Here is a 21622-nt window from a genome sequence, read left to right as displayed (position 1 = left end):
ACTAACAAAAATGTTTGGAAATACGCAATTAGTGGAAAGGGGCATTCTTAAATATAATCATTAACTAAAAGATCAATATATAATTGCACATGATGTTTGTATTTAAGCTGCCTTTCATTTTATCTTTTATGGATGAATGGAATTCTTTAGATTAAAGCTTACCCTCTTCTTCTTCTTCTTCTTCTTTCTTTTTTTTGTCTTCATTCAAGTCTAGTAGAACTTTAGATGTAGCACTTAGATACGTGAATGCAAGTAGCTATGTAACTAAGAGAATCATTTTTGATATATAATCAAAATTTATAAACACACAAAAAAAAAGAAAGTACCCAATTAGTTATAAAGTGCATTTTTGCACATAAACATTAGTTGAAATAATTGTTGATGGAAAGTATAATTGCACATGGCATGTGCTCAACTTTGCCTCGCTTTTTTCGCCTTTAGAGGTGAATGCTCTTTGTATGAAAGCTTGCCCTCTTCATGTGCTTTTTCTTTTTTCCCACCTTTATTCAACTCTAGAAAATATTTCGAGCTTCCTTCTTAATTGGATGAATGTAACTTGTGTAACTTAAGGAATAGTTTTTTCGACTCATCAACTATCCAACTTTTGAAACTCACTTGTCTTACCGAAAGATATTTCAATTTGTAATCAGATGCTAATTTTACTTGGCGTATGGAAAAAAAAAAAAAGAGAAACACGATAGCATATTCTTGCACAAAACCTAAACAATATAAGTTTATATTAAATCGAAATTCCAAAATTTATGAGTAAATCAAAAGAATACAATAAATCACATATCCATGACTGAACTTCAAAATTTAAGTACTATTTCTAAGATTCCGAAAAAGAACAATGATCATCATATTCTTTAAACATCCATTAATTAAGCAAGTTCTAAACCTTCCGAAAAATTGTCTCATTATAGCTTGATCCTTTGATGCAAATTTGACTCTTGGCACATAAGGTCAAATAATGAACTGGCGCTACTTAAACATAGATTTACAAAGCATATCATTGGTACCCAATAGATTACTTAGAATCCAAAGTTAGATTCAAAGTCAAGCATAACGGCCCACAAAAGTTAAAGCAAACACCTAACACCTCCCCTACTCTTCATCCACGTGATCAGATCCCTTCCTTTGAAGTGTCACAAATATTCCTATATTCCTGACCGTCCAATCCTGATCAAGGACAACCACACCCCAACCATAGCCAGATCTCACACGTGTGAACTCCCCTTCCCAAAAGCCTCCTTTGCGTGCATGGATGTGGAAGAGCCTTAACCTCACCCATCAAGTCAAGCCCATGTGTCCTCTGAGCCATGCACACGTGCCATCCAGCACCCCTTCCTCTAAATAAATAAAATTCCGTATCATGACACCACTTTTATACTATTTTTAGTGCTACAAAAATAATCCTATGACCCATATGCTTCACACCCTCACATGCCTCCCATCATCACCCATCACACCCATCCCATCATCCATCACATGACTTGACCTCTTCCTTTTGTTTTGTCCCTGTCCCCCAGAATTCTAACACCCCGAAAAATGACTAAAATACCCCTAATCATGACGCTAAAAAAGCCCTCGATCTGAGGGTTTTCGAAATCTTTTCTCTAAATCCCTCATTGGATTCGTACAGCCTGGTTGTCCATGTGAGTGCTCAGAGTGGCCTTGTAGTAATTTAGCCGAAGGTTCTGGGTGTTTCTAGAGTTTGGAACGCCGTAATACTTGAACGGGGTTTCCTCCCGGGGAGCCGTGCAGAGAGCCCTTTTCTTAAGCCAAAAGATAGAACAAAAAAAAAAAAAAGTAGTGATTAATTTTTGACAGCTTATTTTATTTGTTTTTAATGATGAAATAAGGGGATAGAGTTAGAGGTAGATGTTCCTTTGCGTGTCCGCTTCTGGATTCCCCTCGTTTCTCACCATTCACACTCGGTTAAAGGGTTTAAGAATGTTAGTATTACTAAACAAATATAATCATTTCTTTTAAAATATATATATATTTATTTATTTTTATTTCTCAAGTCAGATGCCACACCACTATTATCTGTAAAGCAGTATTTTTATATGTTTCTCTTCACAATTCCCCATGTTTGATAAAGAGACAAACTTAACCTTAGATCCAGCCTATGGACCAAAATTTTCTAAAACTTGAATAGATGAGCCTTCTTAACAAATTTTAAGGTGATGCCATCCACTCCTAAATATGTTGTGGTGATTAATTGTTGCAGAAATTACATCTAGCAGTATGCCATGGTTTTGGATATAGAAATTTTCTACTCAAAATTATGTGAGATCCAAAAATTTTTCATTCCATATGGCTGACGAAATTTGAAGATGTATATATAACAATATTTTTATGGAAAAAAAGAGTTAATCTTTTGTTGAAAATAAAAGGCATTTTCAATCTCTTTAGTCAGAAGCACCCAATTCCCAATTTACTAAAAGGTAAGTAAAAATTGCACCAAAACCATATTGACTAAGTAGTTTTTATATCCCTGAGATGCCTTACAAGAATTGGTAAATCAATTCTATGGTGCACTTATACTTGCTAATAATAAAGTTCAAATCTTTTACAATATTTGCAATATATATATAAATTTGGTTGATAGCTGACAGTATAAGAAGAAAAGAAGAAGATAACAAATTGATCCGTTCCTTTAGCCTGTTATGACCAGCCATGTACTGTAGACAATTAGTTACCCTAACTTAGAATCTCATCAAGGGTGAGTTTCCATAATAAGAAGGAATTTTTGGATGGTTGAACTTGAAATTTACGAGGAGGTTTCCACGTGATTGATACAAGATGTATATGGATTTGGGGCCATGTCTTGAGCTCTCAACCTATCATCACTTCTCGCAGGGAGGTGGAATAAGATTACGGCTCTCAAAATCCTTATCCTCGTTGCAAACACCGAGGTATGGCCTCCCTCCCTGTCCCACCTGGTTCCTCACTCCCCTTGAGTAAAAGTAGATTTTTTTCTTCTTCAAAATAGCATGATAGAATATCTTAGCTAACAAAAAACTATGCTTAAAAATATTTAATAAAATTGATCGAATTCTTGTCGCATAAGCACATAGGCTAGGTGCTTGAAAAAATATGTTAAGTAACTCCAACCGATGCGATTATTTTTCTCATAACATTTACAAAGTTCGATTTTTGTAATTCTGGAGGACCAATATAGATTCAGAAACGTGATTAGCTATATGAAGAAAAACTCAATTAGCCACATCAAACTTTCAAAAACCCTAACTTGCCAATATGATATTTAATTGAGGTATTTTTATTTTTAAATCGAGTAATTTCGTATATCAAAGAATTATGACTCCGCAGAATTTTAACTTTTTAATAATTATTTTTTTAAAAAAAATGTATTATCTTCTAAATAAAAGAGTAAATTCTTATAAAAAAGAAAGCGTGGGGCTCAGGGTGCGCCACTCAAGCTGGGACACCTGGTCAACAGTGTCCTAGCCGGAGGCCCCCCCGCATCGGCCAGTCCTTTGAAAAAATGGTGGCCAGCGCCTCATGATGACTACTTTCTGGTGGTGGTCAGGTGGCCATGACCAGTTTCGTATGGGTGGGTCCTTCCCCAGCCTGGACTAAATGATTCAGCCCTCGGTACACAGCAAGCGGAAAATAAGCAAAAATAAACATGACAAATAGATGATGCAATCGCATATGTTCTACCCAATGCTGCTGCTAAAAAAAAAGGATCGATGTTGTTTCTGAGAAAGACTCGGACATAGTGATCGGCAAAATCTAAAACGAATTTAATAGGATGAATCTACACCCACTATGTCGAGACATTTTGAAAGTCAAATAGAACAGCTGATTGAGTTGCCTTCTTTTTACATTGAGTTGCCTTCTTTGCTGCACACTGTTCGGATGCTTTTCGTTGAAAGGATACTGCATCTATATTATAGTCTTTATATTGCATACCACTCTATGTATTTATGTGTGTATGCTGTGAGTTGCTGTTAAAAAAAATAATTAAAAAAAAATATCAAGCGGTTTCGAACGGCTGTTGTTATGTGTGGACACCTTGGCCTTGGGGTCCAGGGCCGTGTGGAGTCGGTGAGATCCCATTTGATAACCCCAAGGACTGCTCTCAAAAACAAGGCTTGAGAGGAGAAGGAGAGGGAGAGAGGACAAAGGGTCTGGGAATTGGGATAGGATGCCATTGGCTCTGCAGCACGGTTTTTTGGGACCATTGCCATGGAGGCATGGGCGTGCGTACGGCTGAATGGTAGCTTTCGCAATTTTTTGCTGATAGGAGCACTGTAGCATGCATTGGCCCCCCGTTATCCATTGCTTCAAGGGAATTCCTGCAGCATTGGAACGTGAGAGGCTTCTGATTGGATGGGAGCTGAGTACTGTTGCTCTCCAACTGTGGTGTCAATTAATTGAGCTTGGTGGTCTCTTTCAGAGCAAAAAAAACATCTATAATGTAGCATGTCGTGTCCAATTTGAGTTAGCAGTAGACTCATGTCGCTAACACTTATTTTAGTTGTCCATATTTTACCAATTATATAGCTGGCAAATCTCCTTTGCAGCTTGGTACTCGTTACAGATTGTGGGAAATATGCTGATGGTCAGAGCTATACAATAATAAGTGATGTCATTCATGAAAGGGTAACAGTATGATGTTTTCTACCTTAATGAGGACTAGAACTTTCATAGGAGGTAATATCTTTAGTGATGTCATTCATGAGAGTCTCCATTACCTTAGTTTATACGAGAGAGCCACTAAGGTAGCAGCCCTATTCAGAATTTTTGGACCACATTATGAACTATGTTGGGCCTTCCAATATTAAATTAAAGGATGAAGTCACACCCTCTACCCTCCTAAAGTCTAACAACCAAAAGTTGATGTCATTCTTTTCAAGTCTTACAACCATGCAGTAATATGTTTACGACCATGAAAGCATTAAAATTTCTAACAAGATGGTGAGCCAGGAAGGATGGACATTCATAAAGAGCTTCACTACTGCACAAGCATGGAGAAATTATAGCAACAATAGACTTCATTGACAGAAGAAGAGAGAAACTAAGCTTAAGAAGCCAAAAGAAAAAACTAACTGCACTGTAACAACTAGAGATTTGGACAAAATTTCCCTCCCATTTCCCCCTGTACATTACCCAGCAATTCGAATTCCATCCTCTCCCCCTCCTTCCTTCCTTCCATCCATGGCACCTTCACCCCCATCCTTCAGCAGCTCAGCGCCTCATACTTCACCGGAATCGTCCTATTGAACCCCGCTTGCGACAGCAAGCTTCCGACCACCGCCATGTCCCGGCAGAATACCCCTTGGAACGCGGACACCGGCGCCGCCTTCTCCGCACTGACGCCGCACTCCTTCGACCCCAAACCCCTCTCCACCTCCACCTTCTCCGATCCTGAAACAACCGTTGTTGCCGCCGCCGCCGCTTGCATCGCCGCTGCCGCAGCTGCGGCGGCAGCCGCCGCCGCCGCCTCCTTCGCCCGTTGCTTCTCGGCGGCCTCCTCATCCATCACCGCCGCCATAATGCTAGCATACCCCTTCTGCAGCATCCTGTAGAGTATCAACGCTGACATCCTGGCTTGGTCTTTGACTTCATCTAGATCCCGGTAATCATCGGCGAACTCCAACCGGTCGACGAACCCCGCCGCCTTGTCCGGTTTGTGCTTCAATGAGAGCAATAGGTGGGCGCGCTCCAATTCCGACCGTGTGCACCCCCGCCGGACACCAATTAAAGCGTAGTAGTCCACGCTGGACCCCTCCCCCGCCGCCACCCGAGCTCGGAGCTGCTGAATTCGAGCGGTGAGAGCCCGGTGGCTGGCCGGGATGTCGCGGTAGCGGACATCGTTGTGGGGCCTCCACAAGGGGCCCGGGAGCTTGCGGTCCCGGAGAATGGAGTCGTATAGGAGCTTGAGGTGGTCGAGGTCCCGGAGACAATCCGGTAGAGCCCGGACGGCCTCAAGGAGGTCGGCGCGAGCGCGGAGGGCCGGGATGGACGTCGGATCGAGGGCGAGGGCGCGGTTGCAGTCGGTGATGGCATCGGCGAGCCGGCCGGCGGCGCGGTAGGCGGCAGCGCGGCCGATGAAGCAAGCGGCGGCGAAAGCTTGGGGGACGCCGCGGCGGCTGTCGAGGATCTTAGAGAAGTGGCGGACGGCCTCGGCGGGAAGGCCGGCGTCGAGAGCGGCCAGCGCAGCGGCCCGGCGGCGGAGGAGGAGCTTAATATGAGTTAAAAGGTGGGAGGCGGACTCCGACTCGGACGGCGGAGGGGAGGGTGGCGGGGAAGGGGCGGCGGAGGTGGCGACGGAGACAGAGGAGGAAGAGGGGGCGGTGGAGAAGGTGAAGCTGTCGTCGGACCAGCAGACGCTCTCGCGGCGGAAGGCAGCGGAGGCGAGGCGGCGGCCGGTCTGGACGAGGACCATGGCGTCCTCCATGAGACCCAAGTGGCAGCAGGCCTGGCCCAAAACCAAATACCTGGAAGCAAAGTAAAAGCAGAGGTGAGCTTACCAGGTGGTGAATCATACCACCGAACCGAAAAAAAAGCCCCTGCGGTTCGGTCGGACCGTCCGGTTCAATGACAAGCCGAGTAAGGACGGCTCGCTTGCCGTGGGAAGTGGACAAAATTATGCCATTGTAGATGGGATGTGACAAAAGGTTCTGGTTTAAATGATGGAACTGCCCTTAGAGTACAATTATTGTGCAAGGTTACTTTAGTAATTTGGAAGGGTGGGTTTAGCGGCTCCTTTTGTTTTGTGGTCAGGAAATCCAGTATGGTTTGCGTTGGATTCTCCTGTGACCTGTGAAATTGTCCTGTGATCTCTCACTCGAGTTTCCAGTATTCCCACTACTACTCCATGCGTTTTTTTTTTAATCTAAAAAAAAGTTTAGAACAAAAAAAATTAGACAGTTGGTTTTCCTGATAAGTGATGACAAGTTAGACTAATTAATATTTTTAAAGGAACTCAATGAATTGTGACAGGCTTTGATGGTGATATAGTAGGTCGACCTAATTATTAATGGTCCAGTTAAGCAGAAAGACGAACTTTAACCAGGATCTAGTTATAGCCCAAGTGAGAAAGGGTTAAGGGCGTGGTGAGGTTACCTCCACTGGTCTTCTTTCTCGGAGCTCTTGGAGAGGCTGGCGAGCAGCTTGCGCTTGAGGTCGGAGACGGAGAAACAGCGGAAGGAGAGGCCGCCATCGGAGCGCTCGCGGCCAGGGGCGAGGAGCTTGGCGCGTTCTCGGGAGAGGGGGTGGGAGGTGGAGCGGTCGGCGTAGGAGGAGCCGAGGGAGGAAGAGTCGTCGTCGTCGGGAGCCATCTTGTAGCTGGGGATGTACTCCTGGAGCATGTCCGCCACCTCCCGGAAGCGGCGGAGGAAAAGGAGGGACCGGGCCTTGAGCTCCAGCGCCGCCTCCAAGCGTGGGGAGAGGGCGAGGGCGGCGTCGAGGAGGGCCACGGCGGCGGAGACATCGGAGGGCTCCTGCGTGGCAATGAGGGACCGGGCGTCTCTGACGTACTTGTCGACGATCTGAGAAACAGTTCGAGAGTTGAAAAAGGTGCAAACAAAATATTAGATTTTGATTCATGCTGTCCTCGGAAGACTAAGAAAAAACTCCGAGAAGGGTGTAGGATGCAGAGGATTCCCCAATAACTGCGAGTTTTTCAAGAAATGTGGAAGAAAACTGAGGAAAGTTTGGATTTTTGCTTAAAATTCAAGCAGTTAAATGATCGAAAAGAATGAAAGAGAAACGTGGCTGGGATGATAGCGACAGTGATGCAAAAGATTTAATCTTGAAATCTGGATTTCGTTTCCTCCCACCTACACTTCAGACACAAGATAAATGCAGAAGAGTTTGGATCGCTTTTGATGACATTGAGAAATTCTAAATGCTAATAGAAGAGACTTAAAGAACTTAACGACAACGAAGCATTGCATTCTTCTCTTCTCTGAAGGCAGATTATTAAGAAACAAAGAGGAAAGAAAAGAAAAGAAATGAAAAGAACAGAGTCGTGTCGTTCTGTTCTGCTGATAGACACAGTAGTTGAAGCCAAACCAAAACAAAACAGAGACTGCTCGAAACTAAAGCAGAAATCTTTAATACAGGATCTCCTATTCACCGAAGTACCCAACCCCAACAAGAAACTCCAAACCAGGTTACCAAACACATGGAAGAAAGCAAACACCATCCCTGGAATCCAAACTCCTCAACCACCCAAAAAAAGCCCTCAAAACAAGACCAATGGCTGATTTCTCTCAGAGAAAAAGACCAATGGCTTCAACCCGATCCCAAAACCTCCACACCCGAGCCAAAAACCCGGAGAAAACCGAGAGAAGGCTGAAACCTTTCACCCACCTGCCTGTTTCTCAGCCACCAGTGCTTCTTCTCCGCGGACAGAGAAGGCGAGCCCGACATTGTCCCCAGCGCATCACCTTGCCCGCCCCTCTCCAATCCAAAAACACACAGCAAAGCTACCCAAAAAAACCGGGGGGGGGGGGGGGGGGGAGGAGAACCCACACCTCTCTCACGATTTCAGTCCTCTCTCACTTCCAATGGGAGGCATTAATAAGGGCGAGACCAAACTCCCCCAGAAATCGAAGAGAGAAAAATGCCAGCTTTGACCCCCGCCTCTCTCTCTCTCTCCCTCCCTCTCCCGCTTTCGCTTTCATGGAAAGCTTCGATCCTTCAACTTCCTCGCTGGCAAGATGCCTCTCCCACACCCCCGCCCTCACCAAGCTAAAAAAAAAATAAAGCGAGCGAGACCGATATAAAATAAAGAGAGCCCGACGGGGCCCACGCGGTAAAAAGCTACAGTCCTCACCGGTGGTGACCGCTCTCCCTTCACGGGGTCCAACCACCGAAGGTGAAAAGAAAAGATCAAAGGAACAGGAGCGAGCGGAGTAAGTAAAGAAAAGCATCCCTTATTTAATACGGCTCCGTCTAATTTCCCAAAATGCACCCGTGGATCCACCAATCAGATCCGTTCATTTGCTGGACCCCACTTTGATGTGGGAGTATTTTGGGAATTTGGGGTGGTTGATGGAGGAAATAGTTAATGCCCGGGGTGGGGGTGTATTTATGGAAGTGTGGCCGCCGGCTTAAGCCACAAGAATCCTGCCCTTTCCTATCTTTTCCTTAAATTTTTTTAATTTTATTCCCTCTTTACCCCCGCCTTTTAATACGGCACATGTTAATAAATACACCCAGTGGGGCCCGTAACCTCAGGCCTCGCGCCGTTCCGTTCCTAACAGCAAACACGTTGTTTAGCCGCGGGAGAGGGTGGAGATTCAGCTGATCGACGGCTGTGATTTGATGGAACGTTGCTTGCCGTTTGGAGAGGGACATCGGAATTTGGGAGGGCTATTTATGAGGACACTGTCCTCCAACTTCCCATCCCAAACGAGGGTGGGTGTGTGGGTGTGTCTCAGGTGGGGCCCGACGTCATGTCGTGCTCGCCACGTCATTAATGATCCACGTGGATGCCAGCTGGTGGGCTGCGCTGGTTTGTCGTTGGGACCACCTCGTAGGGGACCCAGGCAAGTCTCCTGTCTCGGAGTTAAGAGTGCTAATTAGCTAAAGCTATGGAGTAAGTAAGACCTAGAAGTTTAGAAGTGATCCTAGACTTCTAGCAACAGGTTGGCATTTTTACCAAAACTAATAACAAGTTGGCTAGGGTTGCTAGGTTTGGCCTTCCACCACCATCTTTAATAAGTTCAAACTTTGATGATATAAATTGAAACGTTGCATGAGCTTGTTTGTAGATGTGGAACAATTTTGAGCACCATAAATATGATTGATTTGGAATTTTTCGAATTAGAATATATCTTGAATTTGAGAGTTTCAAAACAGATAATAGATATAAATTCTTGGTTTTGAATGTTTGTTTGATTTCCCTCCGAATGAAAATGCTGGCGGACTCAAAATTTAGATCGGTAGGGTTCGAGAATATATCTCCAAATATCCACTACTTTTCTTTCTTAAATTGGTGATAATTTGGTAATGGCGATGAAAGATGGATGCAATGATTCTTTGCTAGTTTTAAGCCCTCCCTTGTCATGTACATGCAATTGTCAAACAAACCAGAAACAATATTGGTAGGGAACGATGGACATCACACAAGGAGTTGGTGGCATCTCTCTTGAAATAATAGTTATTGTTAGGAAAGACCCCTTCACTAGATGAAAACTTTCCTATCTTTGTGTGAGTAGAATGAGAATACCACAATAATTAATCAATGTAAGAACCACCAAAAAAAACAAACCACAAGAAAGAGACAAGAATTTTTAGGTGGAAAACCCTCCAATATGAGGGAAAAAAACCACCGGACCTAAGTCCACCACAAACCTCCACTATCAACAATAATGGGCTTACAAAGTATCTTCTCTAGGCTAAGCTAGAGGATCACATACATCAAGGATCTCTTCCTTGGATCACAAACAAAGAGTTTATATGAAAAAGAGTTTAGGCTCCAATAATAAAATGAGAACAATCTCACCGAGTGTAGGTTTGCACAAGGTTCTTCTTCCTCTTGAAATGCCTTGAATAAGATCTTCACCTCCTCCTTGAGATGGATTCCACAAGCACTTCTCCCAAGACGGCTACCTTCTTTTGTTTTCTTCTCATCCACCCTCTAATAGAATAATTAACCCTAACCCCTCTTTTCCCTCTTTTTGTTTCCCCTTTTTTTTTTCTTTATTTAAATTGCTGGGTCCCACCTCACATAAGGTGGGACTTGGCCAACAATTCTCCCCCTCCCATCTTATGTGAGAGGCTCCACCAAGCTTGCCTTAAGCATACAAATATCATGCTTCTTCTTAAGCAAAATTTTAGTCATCATATCCGACCCATTCTCATCGGTATGGATTTTCTCTAGATGCAAAAGCTTTTCTTCCAACACATCCCGAATCCAATGATACCTCACATCAATGTGCTTCGACCTTGAATGAAAGCTGGGATTCTTGCTAAGATGAATGGCACTCTGATTATCACAAAAAAGAGTATACTTGTCTTGTTTCAAGCCCAATTCTTGGAGGAATCTTTTCATCCACAACATTTTCTTACATGCCTTTGTCACCGCAATATATTCGGCCTCTGTAGTGGACAAAGCAACACATTTCTGCAATTTGGACTGCCATGAAACAGCTCCCCCTGCAAAAGTCATCATGTATCCCGATGTAGACTTTCGAGTATCAATATCACCAGCCATATCTGCATCTGTGAATCCTTCTAGCATAGTTTTTCCATTTCCAAAGCATAAGCAAGCTTTGGAAGTACCTCTAAGGTATCTAAATATCCATTTAACTGCAGCCCAATGTTCTTTGCCAGGATTCGAGAGAAATCTGCTCACAACACCAACTGCATATGCTATGTCTGGTCTTGTACACACCATGGCATACATCAAACTTCCTACTGCTGAAGCATAGGGTACCTTTTGCATCTCCTCTTTCTCCCTTTCATTTGTAGGACATTGCTTGTTTGTGAGTTTGAAATGATTTGCAAGTGGAGAGGAAATCGGTTTAGCCTTTTCCATATTAAACCGCTCGAGCATCCTTTCAATATACTTTTCTTGTGATAGCCAAAGCTTCTTGATCTTTCTATCACGAGAAATTCTCATGCCAAGCATTTGCTTTACGGGCCCCATATCTTTCATGGCAAACGACTTGCTTAAGTCTTTCTTCAACCTATCAATTTTGTTAGTATCACGGCCAATAATCAACATATCATCTACATAAAGCAATAGAATGATAAAATCACCATCACTAAACCTTTGCACATAGACGCAATGATCGGATTTTGTCCTCTTGTAGTCGTGGCCCATCATGAAAGAATCGAACTTTTTATACCATTGCCTTGGTGCTTGTTTAAGCCCATATAAGCTTTTCTTCAACTTGCAAACAAGATGTTCTTTGCCCTTAGTTTTAAACCCCTCAGGTTGCTCCATATAAATTTCTTCCTCAAGGTCTCCATGCAAGAAGGCTGTCTTCACATCAAGTTGTTCAATCTCAAGGTCCATACTAGCTGCCAAACCCAATATAATCCGAAGAGATGACATTTTCACAACCGGAGCAAAAATTTCATCAAAATCTATACCTTTCTTCTGACCAAAGCCCTTCACAACTAATCTTGCTTTGTACTTAGGTTTTAAGCCGCTCTCATCCTCCTTTAATCTGTATACCCATTTGTTCTTGAGTAGTCTCTTACCCTTAGGAAGCTTTACCAAATCAAAAGTATGATTTTCATATAAGGATTTTATTTCTTCTTGCATAGCTTGAAACCATTTATCCTTGTCCTTATGATTCTGCACTTCTTGGATGCATTCTGGCTCCCCCTCATCTGTAAGAAAAATATACTCTGAAGCAGGATATCTAGATGATGCTCTGTGCTGTCTAGTAGACCTTCTGACCTCTGGTTCTGTCATTTCAGACTGACTTGATAGTTCACCATATTCTGAAGCTTCACTGTGACCATTATCACCTGTAGAACCCTCACTAGCACCTGTATCACTATGCTCACTGTCATCCTGCACATCTCCCCTATCATCATCATGGACCATAGGTGGAGGAACTGGATCAAGATTAATTGGAGAACTGTTCAAATACTTCGGCTTCTCTTGCTTTCCAAAGTCTTCAATAAACTGATCTTCAAAGAAGACAACATCTCTACTCCTGATCACCTTTTTGTCTTTTGGATCCCACAACCTGTATCCAAATTCTTCATGGCCATAACCTAAGAAAATACATTCTTTAGACTTTCCATCAAGCTTAGACCTTTCATCTTTTGGAATGTGAACAAATGTCTTGCATCCAAACACCTTCAAATGACTGTAGGATACATCTTTTCCTGTCCAAACTCTTTCTGGCACATCACCATCTAAAGGAGCCGACGGAGAAAGGTTGATCAAATCCACTACAGTCCTCATAGCTTCACCCCAAAATAGTTTTGGCAACTTTGCATGAGAGAGCATACATCTGATTCTCTCTACAATTGTTCTATTCATTCTCTCTGCAACTCCATTTTCTTGCGGTGTTTTAGGAACTGTCTTTTGGAGCTTAATGCCATAGTCTTTGCAATATTTTTCAAATGGCCCTCTGTACTCACCTCCATTATCTGCCCTGATGCACTTTAGCTTCTTGCCTGTCTCTCTTTCAACCATGACATGAAAGTGTTTAAATATATCCAAGACTTGATCCTTGGATTTCAAAGCAAAAGCCCATACCTTTCTAGAATGATCATCAATAAAGGTAACAAAATAAAGTGCACCACCAAGAGTTCTACTATCCATCATGCATACATCACTATGTATCAAATCTAGAATGTTAATTTTTCTAGATATAGGTGTTCTATGAAATGCAACTCTATGTTGTTTTTCGGCTAAACAATCAACACAAGTTTTCAAAGACACACCTTTGGTATTTGGTAGCAACTCCTTCTTGGCTAGAATTTGAAGTCCTTTCTCACTCATGTGCCCAAGCCTTTTGTGCCAAAGCTTTGTAGAGAAATCATCATCAATTGTATTCACCTCTCCTTTTTTTAGCTTTGCTTGCATCATGTAGAGAGTATTATTTTTCTTTCCTCTTGCTATCAACAAAGAGCCTTTTGTGAGCTTCCATTTTCCTTCACCAAAATGATTGCTATAACCTTCATCATCAAGCTTGCCGGTGGAGATTAAATTGAGGCGGATATCCGGAACATGTCTAACATCGTTGAGTAGCAACTTGCACCCTGTATTGGTCTCTAAACATACACTCCCCATGCCAACAATTTTGGATAAACCATCATTTCCCATCCTAACACAACCAAAATCACCAGAAGTATAGGATGTGAAGAAACCACCATGTGGAGTGATATGAAAAGAAGCACCAGAATCAATCACCCAGTTACTATCTTCATATGCAAGGTTGACACAACCATCACTAACAACAATGACATCTGCATCAGCTGCAACTGCTGTAACATCCTTTTCCTCTGTCTTTGCTTCACCTTTTTCTGTGTTCTGCTCTCTTTTCAATGCTCTGCACTCTCTTTTCATGTGTCCTAGTTTGCCACAATGATAGCATTTTATGCCTTTCCTTGACTTTGACCTGCCCCTGGATTTATCTCTATTGTAAGGATACTTGCTTTTGCTTCTACCTCTTCTTTCTGTCACAAGAGCCTCAGCTTCAGGAGATATTCCCTGTTCTTTTCTTCTAACCTCTTCATTTAGCATGCTATCCTTTACCATATCCAAAGTGACCTTGCCGTCAGGTGCAGAATTGCTTAGAGACACCACAAGAGTCTCCCAACTGTCTGGCAAAGAACTAAGAAGTAACAAAGCCTGCAACTCCTCATCTAGGACAAGCTTCATAGTAGTCAACTGATTCACCAAGCCTTGGAAGTCATTCAAGTGTTCTGTCACACTTTTCCCATCTTTATACTTCAAGTTGACAAGCCTCCTAATCAAAGAGGCTTTATTCTGTGCAGTCTTTCTCTCATACATGGCCTCTAATTTCTTCCACAAAGAGAAGGCATTGGTTTCTTGAGCAACATGATGAAACACAGTCTGATCAACCCATTGTCTAATTTGTGCAACTGTCTTTCTATTCATTATCTCCCATTCCTTGTCAGTCTTCTCTTTTGGCCTAGCCTCATCTCCATGGATAGGTTCATACAAATCCTTACAATAAAGGATATCCTCCATCCTAGGTTTCCAAATGGCATAGTTGGAAGATGTCAATTTAATCATGCCTCCCATAGAATCCTCCATTCGAGTCACACAAGAATTTTATCAAACACCTTGTAGGCACAAAACCTTGCTCTGATACCACTTGTTAGGAAAGACCCCTTCACTAGATGAAAACTTTCCTATCTTTGTGTGAGTAGAATGAGAATACCACAATAATTAATCAATGTAAGAACCACCAAAAAAAACAAACCACAAGAAAGAGACAAGAATTTTTAGGTGGAAAACCCTCCAATATGAGGGGAAAAAACCACCGGACCTAAGTCCACCACAAACCTCCACTATCAACAATAATGGGCTTACAAAGTATCTTCTCTAGGCTAAGCTAGAGGATCACATACATCAAGGATCTCTTCCTTGGATCACAAACAAAGAGTTTATATGAAAAAGAGTTTAGGCTCCAATAATAAAATGAGAACAATCTCACCGAGTGTAGGTTTGCACAAGGTTCTTCTTCCTCTTGAAATGCCTTGAATAAGATCTTCACCTCCTCCTTGAGATGGATTCCACAAGCACTTCTCCCAAGACGGCTACCTTCTTTTGTTTTCTTCTCATCCACCCTCTAATAGAATAATTAACCCTAACCCCTCTTTTCCCTCTTTTTGTTTCCCCTTTTTTTTTTCTTTATTTAAATTGCTGGGTCCCACCTCACATAAGGTGGGACTTGGCCAACAGTTATGCGGGTTTGTTGATTGCCAGTATTGTTATATGTGCAAAATGAGACGTTGGTGTTTGGAAGTTGATAAAATCGATTACACAAATGAATTCAATGCAGCCTTCCTTTGATAATTGTGAATAAGAAAATGGTTTTGAGTTCAAAGAACTTGTGCTGTTCAATTATTGTTGCCATCCTCCATACTGGTTGGCTAACCAGAAGTGGAGCCTCAAGCATCATGTATGCTGTCTTTCCATGTTGGCACTCATGTGACCTCATTTAAACCTAGTTGGGCTCAACTGCTATGAAAAAAAATGGCAGTTTCTGAAAGAGACAGACAAATAATTGAATAAACATAGGCAAGTGCTAAGTTATCTCTGCTACATCTCGTACTGAATCAAGGAACAAATAAAATAGTTGATCTTTATCTTATGTTTTGCAGCTCAGGTGATTACGCAAATAATCCAGCTAAAATCAAATATATAGTAGTATTAGACAGAATTTTTAGAAGAGCACCTCTAGCTACTACGGAATCTAGTTGTATTAGCTATTTTCTATATACTATTATTGTAATGCGTCAACAAAACCCAATAAGATATCATTTTAAATAGACAGAGGAATGAAGACGTATGATGTATCAAGCGCATGGTGCCATAAATCCAAAACCTGGCATTTCCCTCTCTGAAACAATGCTCGACCAGTGAACATGAACTCACGTACATGTTTCCAGTGTATTTTTATTATAATTGGATTCAAATCCTCGAGCGCATTCTGTGCTGTTATTTGTTTGGAACTTACCTCGAACTATATCATTGCGTTCCACTATACCCATTACATTCCAAACTGCACAGTCCACATTAGATATAATCGGTTAACCAATTAGCAACCAGAATCATCCAGTCCCAAGTCAAACCCAAGCTTTGTAAACCTAGAATTCCTGGTTCTTCTACCATCCTATATATGGAAAGACAAATTAATCTTGCAATCCTATCTTATCCTTTGTATTTCGATATTTCTCTGTGTATCCTACATCAAAGGTGTAGCATCTGTTGCACACTCAATAAGGGGAGTTAGTGGATTGTTGGTAGTTATTAATTTCTTACGAACGCAACCTATGTAGCCTAGCCTAGATTGATCCTCCTTCCCTCTCTTGAAAGAAGGTTGGAATTTTGCCTTTAACTAAGACAAAGATTCGACACAAGAACACTAATAAAATAGGGTTGGCAATGCTTAACCGTCTAACCTGTTTAACTTATTTCAACCTGCTGTATATCGAGCTAGATTACTTGTTTAACAAAATTAATAGTCATGTATGGATCTGAATTTTTAATCTGTTTAAAAAATATATCAAATTTGGATTGATAAATTTTTGATATATCGTGCATCCGATTTGATCTGTATCTTATTTAAGCGCGCCGGTAGTGCTAGCTACCGGAGTTACATCGCATCAATGCAAGCACTATCAGCGGGCTCAATCAAATTAATGTGGGTAGTGTCAGCTCAGCCTGTGAATTATCATTATCGTAAGAATGTGTGAAATATAAGCCTTCAAGCCAATGTGTGAAACACAAGCCTTTGAGCCCAATCCGATCTCTTTACCAAAAGCCAGCTAGACTTTCTCTGCCTTTGCGTCCTCCCCAACTAATTGATGGTCTGCCACATGGTGGGCTGCTCCCCTCGACACTGCCCATGTGCAATGCCTACAAATTTGGTTGGAAAATGCTTCCGACCAGATGCCACCGAGATTGACACCTGTCCAAAACTATAAACAAATTGAGTTTCTCATACGTTTGTCGATCGTCGAATGGTATTGAAAGATCAGTCTTGTTGCAAGAATTGTAGGAATTTGTCTTAACCATTGTGCCACCAAGGGCAGCCATTTCGCTGTGCGCGTGGTCCGATTGCTTGACCTCCATATCCATGGCAGCTCAGAGGCTGGGAGGCTTTCCTCCTTGAAGCTATCTATCTCTTGAAATTGCTGCTTTAAACTTCCATTTCTTTAGAGGAAGTTATCGATCATGGCCTCTGCTTGCCATCTGAAAGTGGGGGCCTTTGCAAGGGAATGCTTTTATGTTTTATCACAGCCACGTCTGTGACTTCCCTTTCATGTGAGCAGTGGGAGGTAAAACCCATGAATAATGTGTTAGGAAAGTGGTTCTTGTTGCCATTGTTTGAGTCCAAATAGGGGTTTAATCCTGATCCCACTCCTTAATTTGACATGGGACCTACTCAATAAGATAAGAGGCTATGATCATTTGTTATGAAGGAGAAGTGTGGGCTGAGATGTCTTGTGGTGGTGCAGAACAAGGTTTTGTATGAGAGAGTAAGAGAGAGGAGAAGAGACAAAAAAGAAGAGAGAGAGAGAGGAAGGGAAGAAGAGAGAAGAAAAATATTTTTTTTTTTTGTTTCTTATCTTACGTTTCAAATTCTTGGTGGCTTCTTCATCTAGTTCTTTTTGATAAATTTCTGGGCTATTTTTTTTCTCTTGCATTAAGCTCTATCGGGAGTTTTTTTTTTTTTTGGATTACTTTCGCCCAGTAAACATTTATAAAAGCCTTGTACACTTGTTTATTATAGTAGATCTCTTGCTCTTCCGATGGACGTTGCTTGGATTTTGGGTCAATCATGTTAATCATGGTGGTGGATGGTTCGACCAAAATAGAAACTCCAGGATTTAATGGCACCAACTTTGCACATTAAAATTAAAGATGCACGCCATGTTGAAGGTGGAACGATATAACACTTGAAGGTAAAGAGAAGAAAATTGTTATGATGAGGGATGATGAGTTTGCTAAGAGTGTAACGACGGCTGATTTTCATTTGGTACGTGAGACGACTGTTACCGGTGCTAGAGTTCCCAGGCAGCTAGAAGATGAACTAGCTGTTATTTGAGAGATGGTAGATAAAGAGAGTTTCTATAGGGTCTCCTAATTTGCTTGGTAATAAAAGACGATGGAGATTGTCAGGAAACTGGCTCCTATTTCCACTGTTTTGAGTCCAAATAGGACTCTAGGCTTGGTCCCAATACAAGAGAAGCTAAGGCTTGTGTGTTAGAACTAGAGACGAAGAAGTGCCCTTTCACTATTTGACTCGGGACCCGGAGGCTGGGAGGAGCATCTCTGATGAAAGAGAAGTGTGGGCTGAGGCATCTTGTTATGGTGAGATATAAGGTTTGGTGGGAGAGGAAAAAGAGAAAAAGAAGATGATATAGAGAGAAGAAAAATATTTCCTAGCAACCTTCGATGTAATTCTTCTTGATAAATTTCCCGGCTAGTTTTATCTTGTATTAAAAGAGTTTTCTCTGAAATTCTCTCGCTGAAGCCTTGTAAAAAGCCCTATACTCTATTTATATTATATATATAGTAGATCTCTCGCTCCTCCTCGGTGGACGTAACTCAGATTTTGAAAGAATCATGTTAAATCTTGACGCACGGTGCAGTATTCCTTCTATTTTTTTTTTTCTCATTTATTCAGCTATGATTGAATTGTGACAAAATATGTCCTTGATTCCGTTGGTTCGTCTTTCCAATCCCATATGCTTCTATGCGCTTGTGACAATTTTAACGCCGCATCAAGAAACAGGACCCTGCTTCGGTACATCATGAATACATTAGTTTACCACCTTTTCTACGTTAAAAAAAGAAGAGGCAGAAAAAAAAAGAAGAGAAAGCGGTTCATTGCAGTATGAACCATCTGAATCTGTGTTGGCCACTCTGAAGATTGAGGAGAAAATAACCTGTGCTGCTATGTCATTTGAGCTACCTAATTACTAACCCAACTTTGCAGGGAGTGTCCTCCATTCACCACCCACGAGCTGTTTCTCCTTGAAGGAGCGTCGAGAGTTTTGTCGTAGTGGCCTGTCCTCGTCCGAGCACAGGAGCAGGCCACCTCTAACCAGAGAGACGACTCCTTGGCTTGCAAACAATTGCTGACTCGCATGGCAGGGGGCTCTGCTGCCGGGGCATTTGAGCACCTTGCCCTTTTGGCCGTGCTGGGCCCTCACCACCACTAACGGCAGCCCTCTCTCATCTGAAAGGTACGCAGAGCAGAAAGCCAGCAATAATAATAGTTTCCATTTGATGCCTTCTCCTTGGCCTTGTCTTCCAGCATCACCTAGCATGTACTGTGCATGGGCCAGTTTTGAGTTGAAAGTGCTTGCAAAGATTATCCTATTGTTTACCCGAAATATTATCTTATCATCACGTCATAATCCAGAATCTCATCCGAAAAAACCTAGTCGGAGAGTATTATATGTGTTTCCTGATTCAATATAAGTATCCAAAATCTACTCAATGCATAATCGTTATGAATACATACCTGCAGGGATCCTTACAGGGATTTTGGATGGTTATACGTGCCTAAAGAATGCAAATAATACTTTCAGCTAGTCATTTTTTGGATAAAATTCTGGGTTATGACAAGTTTATTTTAAGCCTGCTTTGATTTTTGGCAGTTCAATCTTGGCATGGATCTAAAGCTTCTTTGTTTCTTATAATCAAGGACATCGCTACACGTTTATATTACCAAATTTTATTTTAGAAACATGGTTTTAGTTTAGTTGATTAGTTTATGGTTTGAAACCTTGGATTTCTGGATCTTTTTTTAAATTCATTGTCCTCTAAAAATATCATAGCCGATACTTGCATTGAGATTGGGGGCGAGTCCTGGCTCACTGAAGGGGGATTGCTTACGCCATTCAAGTTATGCAGCCTGATGAGAAAGAAGGATTCTGTGGATTCTAACATCAGCCCATAGAAATAGGATTCTATCCATTGGTTATCGCTGCTCGTAGAAAGTACGTACGTGCATGACATGCGAGCAATATAACATTATATATCTTGGGTCCCTATAAATTGGATAGCTCAATATATTATCATATTCTTGGAAGAAAGTATGAGGGATCGAAATTGTGTTCTCAAAAATTAAAGACCTAGAAGTGTTTTTTTCTTCTTTTTTTTTTTGCCTCCAAGCCATCTTCTGGTGATCCCATTCTCATGGCCCGCCTTGGGTTTGCTAATGCTGGGAGATGACAAGTGGACCATGGGAATTGGGGGAAGAATATTTTCTTTCTTCTGATTCCATCAAGAAAAAGACAAATGGACCATGGTGCACCTGTACTTCCTGGGCCACTTCTATGTTGTGTAAAGGTAATGAGAGCGATCTAGTGGGTGATGTCGGACCCCGGCCCCCATGGTCAGGCTAACAGCAATTACCATACCTGTGGTTGAGGACAAATTTCATTGGTGGTATCTACTGGAGTCTTGTGGTGATCTCTTGCTGGTTTCTAGGTATTACAACCAAATCTTCTTCGCAAGAGGGGCACAGAAACTCAAAAGGTTTGAGCTTGAGTTGGATCAATCCAGCAAAAAAGTGAAGATGGTTGAGGTAAAGAGCTTAGGGCGATCGTTCTCTCTCTCTCTAGGCGAGAGGTTTCTTAAATCGAAAGGAACCCACATCTATTTTACTGCTAGTTATTTTGGAGCTTATTATATAAGGTAACTGTTGCTGGAAACTGGACCGGGGGCGACCGGTCCGCTGGGAAGGAGGAGCTCCGGCGAGAACTGGCGGGCGGTGATCCGTCAACGGGCGGCGTCCTCCGCGAGGGGCCTGCAAAAAGCCGGTGGCCGGGGTTTCCGGCTCCGGCCCTCCGATGCCTAAGTCAGAGGGGGCAAGTGTATTCAAAAGTAAGAGGGGAGAAAAAATATCACCATGACTTCAGAGTCCAATCCTCCTTTTTATAGGGAGATATAGGATTACCTGTGATATGACGGGACGAAATTACCGTATGATTGAGCATGTCGTCAGAATTAATGCACGATCGTATATATTAATGTCTTGCCGTGTGAGATCAGGTCGGAGCCAGAGAGCTGTCATGACGGATCGGACGTAGCCGAGCTGAGTTGCCGTGAAGAGCTTGAGGTCCGTAGATAACAGGAGTCACGCGCATTAATTGTTGAGTGAGCTGAGGGTCTGCAGAGACTATGTGCATTAATTGTTGAGTGAGCCGCAGGTCTGCAAGGACCATGCTCATTAATGGTTGAGTAAGCCAGAAGTCTGCAGAGGTCATGCGCATTAATTGTTAGCGGTGGTGGCAGGGTATGGCCTCTGGTTAAGCTTCAGAAGGATGTGACCGTAGTGGGTGGGCGGCGAGGTCGGGCTTCCGAGGTTGGCGAACTCCGAGGTCGCGCGCCTGGTCGGGCATCGGGCCGGGCGTCCGAGGTAGGGTGCTTAGACCGAAGTTGCGCGTCATG

General features: G+C 42.5%; 1 protein-coding gene across 1 annotated transcript; it reads right to left on the bottom strand.

The window, feature by feature from the left end:
- Positions 1 to 4951: 4951 nt before the first annotated feature.
- Positions 4952 to 8735, bottom strand: LOC103700952 (uncharacterized). Its single transcript, XM_008782854.6, has 3 exons — positions 8353 to 8735; positions 7102 to 7526; positions 4952 to 6473 (listed from the first exon to the last, which is right to left on the bottom strand). The coding sequence occupies exons 1-3, from the start codon at positions 8410 to 8412 to the stop codon at positions 5213 to 5215; spliced, it is 1746 nt and encodes a 581-aa protein (XP_008781076.4). The 5' UTR covers positions 8413 to 8735; the 3' UTR covers positions 4952 to 5212.
- Positions 8736 to 21622: the final 12887 nt, after the last annotated feature.

Source organism: Phoenix dactylifera, chromosome 8, assembly GCF_051530095.1.
Source record: "Phoenix dactylifera cultivar Ajwa chromosome 8, Ajwa_hap1_PhDact_Kaust_v1.1, whole genome shotgun sequence".
Classification (NCBI taxonomy): Eukaryota; Viridiplantae; Streptophyta; class Magnoliopsida; order Arecales; family Arecaceae; genus Phoenix; species Phoenix dactylifera.
Note: the sequence above shows the minus strand (reverse complement) of the source record. Positions and strands in the feature narration are given on the sequence as shown.